The sequence below is a fragment of the Triticum dicoccoides genome, chromosome 3A, assembly GCF_002162155.2.
Source record: "Triticum dicoccoides isolate Atlit2015 ecotype Zavitan chromosome 3A, WEW_v2.0, whole genome shotgun sequence".
In the NCBI taxonomy this organism is placed as follows: domain Eukaryota; kingdom Viridiplantae; phylum Streptophyta; class Magnoliopsida; order Poales; family Poaceae; genus Triticum; species Triticum dicoccoides.
In genome coordinates, this window is record NC_041384.1 from 660,117,742 (window position 1) to 660,123,353 (window position 5,612).

Consider the following 5,612-nt stretch of genomic DNA (forward strand, 5'->3'; position numbering starts at 1 on the left):
GCACCAACCGTGCATTGAAAAAGAAGAACACCGAACCGAGCTTGATTGACTGAGCGGCGTGACTGATCACTTCCAGATCATGGTGAATGACTGAATGGCAACGAGAATATGAGATGCCGCTGCGAATCCATCACATTGGATGCCAGTGGTCAAGCGATAGAGGCGCTAGTACAGCGAACAGCGACACGTTCCCCTCTACAGACTACAGCGCAAAGGACGATTCAGTTCAGTTGGATTTGACAGACTGAGGGAGTGAGGAGAAAGGCACTGGCGCGGTATCACGCTGGATTCGATGAGTAATATGCAGAACTAAAGGGAGATCAGGATCATTGATCACACAAAATCTTTGACATATACAAGCATCATCCATTACCGTGGAAAATATGACAATCGACCAGACGCCGCCGGAGTAGTACACGCAGGCAGCTCCTGCCGGCCGACGATTGACTTTAGCATGCAGCGGACAAGAACGATGACGAGAACGGAACAGAGTGATGAGGTGGCGAGGAGCAAACAAAACCAATGACCACATCTATCTATCTGCACACTAGCCGGCCGTCTGCCCGCCGCCGGCCGATCACCTCTCAAAACTGCGATTTCTGGTTCACGCCTCCACGATGAAATCATCCCATCATTGTTGCAACGCGGCGCCGTCTTCCACCACTGATCCGTCGTCCCTAATCTAGGGGAACAGAGAAGACCAATTCAAGACGGTTGTTAGGAGGTTGCAACTGTACTACTACTACAAACAGGAGTATCGGCATGGAGGGAAAATCAGGGATGATGCGATGGCGTTACCTGATGTGGTTGCAGGAGGATGAGCGAGGTGGGCACGCACGGCGGCGGGGCCTCGAAGAACGACAGAGGGAAGTGCTTGTAGACGACCCCGACGTCGAAGTAGATGACGCCGGAGGAGGGCACGTCAACGCGGATGCTGCGCACGGCGAACCACAGGAAGAGGTCCTGCGCGTCGACACCCGAGAGCTCCGCGATCCGGCCGTACGTGATCTGCCCGGCGACGGTCACGTTGTACCGCAGGCCAACCTCGGTGCGCGCCGTGCAGGGGGACTCCAGGACCGCCTCGAAACGGCCGGTGGCGGGGTCGTGCGTGAACGCCGCGATCCCGGCGGGGAGCAGCCCGCGCGGGAGGCCGTGGGACTGCAGCACGTCGTGCGCCGCCTCGGCCGCCGCCGTCGGCGCCGCCTCGCCGCACCCCGCCGCCGCCGCAGCCACCACCGCCATCAGCAGCGCCCACCACGACGCCGCCATCGCCATTACCAATGGAAAGCCGCCGTGGAGGGGAGGAGGAATGGAGATGGGGGCGGATGGGGAGAAGATGAGGGGGAGGAGGACCGGGCTTCGCAATAATTGAGGTAACCGAAGGGCGAGGAGACGGGACGCGGAGTGAAATAATCTACGGGGGATGGAGGCGGCCCGGCCGGACGCAGCGTTTTATTTAATCAAATTTACGTTAAATTGGCCGCCCCTCGCCGTTTTAATTAAGCCGCGCGATAACAGCGCGGAGTAGCTGGTGGACTCGCGATTTGGGGTGCGTGTTTCGCGGGCGCTGGCCGTTAATTCCTTCCGCCATCTCGCTGTCCAACAAACTGTTTTTGATTTGTTCTGGGCGCTATCTATCGTGTTTGAGCTGGTCTGATCAATGTGCCATGCGAGGATACAGTATGTTGCATGGATCTACGGGGAGCTCCGTCGTGGCACATGGAGCGTTCCACAAATTCCGCTGTAGGGCCGAGGAGGTGATGTGATGGTCACGTGGAGTGCTTGCGTTGCGTGCCAGTCGGGGCCTCGATCGGCATCTTTTGTTTCGGCCAACGATCAATCATTTTTTCACGTACTAAAGACAAAAAAATAAATCCGAAATAAACTGTCTACGACATTGTTGAGTAAACACAGCTTCAAAGGGATAGTTCGATTTTCCTTAGTATAATATAAAGCTATGGTACACATTTCACATGCTAAAAATAAAGATAATCGATGATCCAAGACCTGAAAATGTATGATTTTTTTGACAAAAAAGCAGAAAATGCAATGTGTGCACATTCGATTCTCCAACGCTCTGGCGTCGACATGCTGACTTGCAAAAAAAAAACCTTTTTTTGCGCAGGAGTTTGCCGCGACTTGTCGGGTTCATGATACTGGAGAGAATTATATCACGGCTCTACAACTTTTCCCTTGTATTTTCGTAAAAAGAACACTTTTCGTTTGTATTTGTTTCGTCTTTCTCTGCCTACACTTGCCATCTCCTTCATTCGTCTCGGTTGTTTGGTCCTTCGGATTCCCCCTGCCCCCTCCTCCTCATCATCATTTTACTCTAGCTCCGCATGCTGGTACTTTCAAGACGACATTGTCATCACCAACTCTGCCTCCCCCTGTTAGGGATCGTAGCAGAAATTTAAAATTTTCTACGCATCATCAAGATCAATCTATGGAGTAATCTAGCAACGAGTGGAAGGGGAGTACATCTACATACCCTTGTAGATCGCTAAGTGAAAGCGTTGCAAGAACGCGGTTGGTGGAGTCGTACACGCAGCGATTCAAATCGCGGTCGATTCCGATCTAAGCGCCGAACAACGGCGCCTCCGCGTTCAACACACGTACAACCCGGTGACGTCTCCCGCGCCTTAATCCAGCAAGGAGAGAGGGAGAGGTTGGGGAAGACTCCGTCCAGCAGCAGCACGACGGCGTGGTGATGGTGGAGGAGCGCGGGACTCCAGCAGGACTTTGCCAAGCACTACGAGAGACGAGGAGGGAGAGAGGTAGGGCTGCGCCAAGAGGGAGATCAAATCATGTGTTGGGCAGCCTCCAATACCTCAAGTATATATAGGGGGAGGGGCTGCGCCCCCTTCTAGGGTTCCCTCCCTAGGGGGGGGGGGCAGCAGCCCTAGATGCCATCTAGGATGCGGCCAAGGGGGAAAGAGAGGGGGGCGCCCTAGGGTGGGCCTTAAGGCCTATCTGGACATAGGGTTTGCCCCCTTCCCACTCTCCACGCGCCTTGGGCCTTGGTGGGGGGGCGTACCAGCCCACCTGGGGTTGGTCCCCTCCCACACTTGGCCCACGCAGCCTTCTGGGGCTGGTGGCCTCATCTGGTGGACCCCCGGGACCCTCTCGGTGGTCCCGGTACGTTACCGATAGCATCCGAAACTTTTTCGGTGACCAAAACGGGACTTTTCATATATAAATCTTTACCTCCGGACCATTCCGGAACTCCTCGTGACGTCCGGGATCTCATCCGGAACTCCGAACAACATTCGGTAACCGCGTACATACTTTCCCTATAACCCTAGCGTCATCGAAGCTTAAGTGTGTAGACCCTACGGGCTAGGGAGTCATGCAGACATGGCCGAGACAACTCTCCGATCAATAACCAACAGCGTGATCTGGATACCCATGTTGGCTCCCACATGCTCCACGATGATCTCATCGGATGAACCACGATGTCAAGGATTCAATCAATCCCGTATACAATTCCCTTTGTCTATCGGTACGATACTTGCCCGAGATTCGATCATCGGTATCCTGATACCTTGTTCAATCTTGTTACCGGCAAGTCTCTTTACTCGTTCCGTAACACATCATGTCGTGATCAACTCCTTGGTCACATTGTGCACATTATGATGATCTCCTACCGAGTGGGCCCAGAGATACCTCTCCATTACACGGAGTGACAAATCCCAGTCTCGATTCATGCCAACCCAACAAACACTTTTGGAGATATCCGCAGTGCACCTTTATAGCCACCCAGTTATGTTGTGACGTTTGGTACACCCAAAGCATTCCTACGGTATCCGGGAGTTGCACAATCTCATGGTCTAAGAAAATGATACTTGACATTAGAAAATCTTTAGCATACGAACTACACGATCTTGTGCTAGGCTTAGGATTAGGTCTTGTCCATCACATCATTCTCCTAATGATGTGACCCCGTTATTAATGACATCCAATGTCCATGGTCAGGAAACACAACTTCAAAAATAAATCCGAAATAAACTGTCTACGACATTGTTGAGTAAACACAGCTTCAAAAAGATAGTTCAATTTTCCTTAGTATAATATAAAGCTATGGTACACATTTCGCATACTAAAAATAAAGATAATCGACGATCCAAGACCTGAAAATGTATGATTTTTTGACAAAAAAGCAGAAAAGGCAATGTGAGCACATTCGATTCTCCAACGCTCTGGCGTCGACATGCTGACTTGCAAAAAAAACCTTTATATGCGCAGGAGTTTGCCGCGACTTGTCGGGTTCATAATACTGGAGAGAATTATATCACGGCTCTACAACTTTTCCCTTGCATTTTCGTAAAAAAACACTTTTCGTTTGCATTTGTTTCGTCTTTCTCTGCCTACACTTACCACCTCCTTCATTCGTCTCGCTTGTTTGGTCCTTCGGATTCCCCCTGTCCCCTCCTCCTTCTCATTTTACTCTAACTCCGCATGCTCATACTTTCAAGACGACATTGTCATCACCAACTCTACCTCCCCTCGCCCAGCCACACCCTGTCGGAACTCGACGAGTCCGTCACCTCCAACGGTACACCCAACCTCCAAGCCACCTCTCGTCCATCGCCATTCCACACCTCTCCTTCGACTATCGCACAGGTACCATCAGCTCCTACAATATTCACCATGCGTGGCAACTATTTGGTGAAATGCCCGTGCTAATTTTTTTGCCACTTATTCTTTGAAGCAATGGGTTCGGATATGGAGTACATATACGAGCACTATGTCGAGTCGTCCGACGAGGGGGACTACACGAATGAGACGGCGATGATGGAGGCGGTCCTTGTGGACGTGAAGCGTGCGGAAGAGCGTGTTCACAATTTTAAGGGGTCAATCAAGAGTCATCGAGTGGTCAACTGCAACAGGGCGCGCGGCCATTCGACGTTGTTGGACGATTACTTTGCCCCTGATGCTCTCTTCGCCGATAATTTTCGCGGGCGTTTTCATATATGAAAAAATGTCTTTGATCGTCTCAACCATGACGTCTGGTCCTTTGATGACTACTTCATCTTGAAGAAGGACACCCTGGGAAGGATTGGGTTCTCTGGTTACCAGAAGTGCATGGTGTCCGGGTTAAATCCGGCAGATCTCAGGTAGGGGTCCTGAGCTGGTGACCATAGCTAGATTGTAACAGGATGAATAAGGGACACAATGTTTACCCAAGTTCAGACCTTCTTGAAGAGGTAAAACCCTATGTCTTGCTTCTATTGTATTGATTGTGTTGGAATACAGAGTACAAGATGATCTACCTCGAGATCATATGTGAATGTATGATTCTCTACCCTATGCTCTAAACCCCTCAGCTTATATAGATGTCGGGGGTACGTAGGGTTACATGTAGGTCAGTTATATATAGGAATAAACATGCCGAAGATTCAAATATGTCTTGGAGTATGCGCCAAGTCGTCGGATGATTCCATCTTGAGCACGTCCGGGGTCATGGTAAATATAGCCCATTCTCCGGTTGTATGGGGGTCCTCGGCCCGTCCCATGACTGGCAGGCCAACGGGGCTAGCACCCCCTAGTCCAGGACACCCTCACTCCGGATGCTTGCATATGGTATGGCCGCTGATTCGTGAGACGAGTAC

The 5,612-nt window shown here is 51.2% G+C and overlaps 1 protein-coding gene across 2 annotated transcripts; it reads right to left on the reverse strand.

The window, feature by feature from the left end:
* Positions 1 to 288: 288 nt before the first annotated feature.
* Positions 289 to 1,421, reverse strand: LOC119270032. 2 transcript variants are annotated; one of them, XM_037551980.1, is made up of 2 exons: positions 799 to 1,421; positions 289 to 677 (listed from the first exon to the last, which is right to left on the reverse strand). In XM_037551980.1, exons 1-2 carry the CDS (start codon positions 1,273 to 1,275, stop codon positions 624 to 626), a joined length of 531 nt encoding a protein of 176 aa, XP_037407877.1. In that variant the 5' UTR covers positions 1,276 to 1,421; the 3' UTR covers positions 289 to 623. The 2 variants fall into 2 exon arrangements, with proteins under 2 accessions (XP_037407877.1, XP_037407878.1); XM_037551981.1 differs by having other exon boundaries at positions 289 to 682; positions 799 to 1,410.
* Between the last annotated feature and the right edge of the window lie 4,191 nt (positions 1,422 to 5,612).

Excerpts from the sequence above, each read along its gene's own strand:
- LOC119270032 (XM_037551980.1), bottom strand. The coding sequence starts at position 1,275 with ATGGCGATGGCGGCGTCGTGGTGGGCGCTGCTGATGGCGGTGGTGGCT. Across the intron at positions 678-798 it reads TCCTCCTGCAACCACATCAG|GGACGACGGATCAGTGGTGG; the intron begins GTAACGCCATCG and ends CCCCTAGATTAG.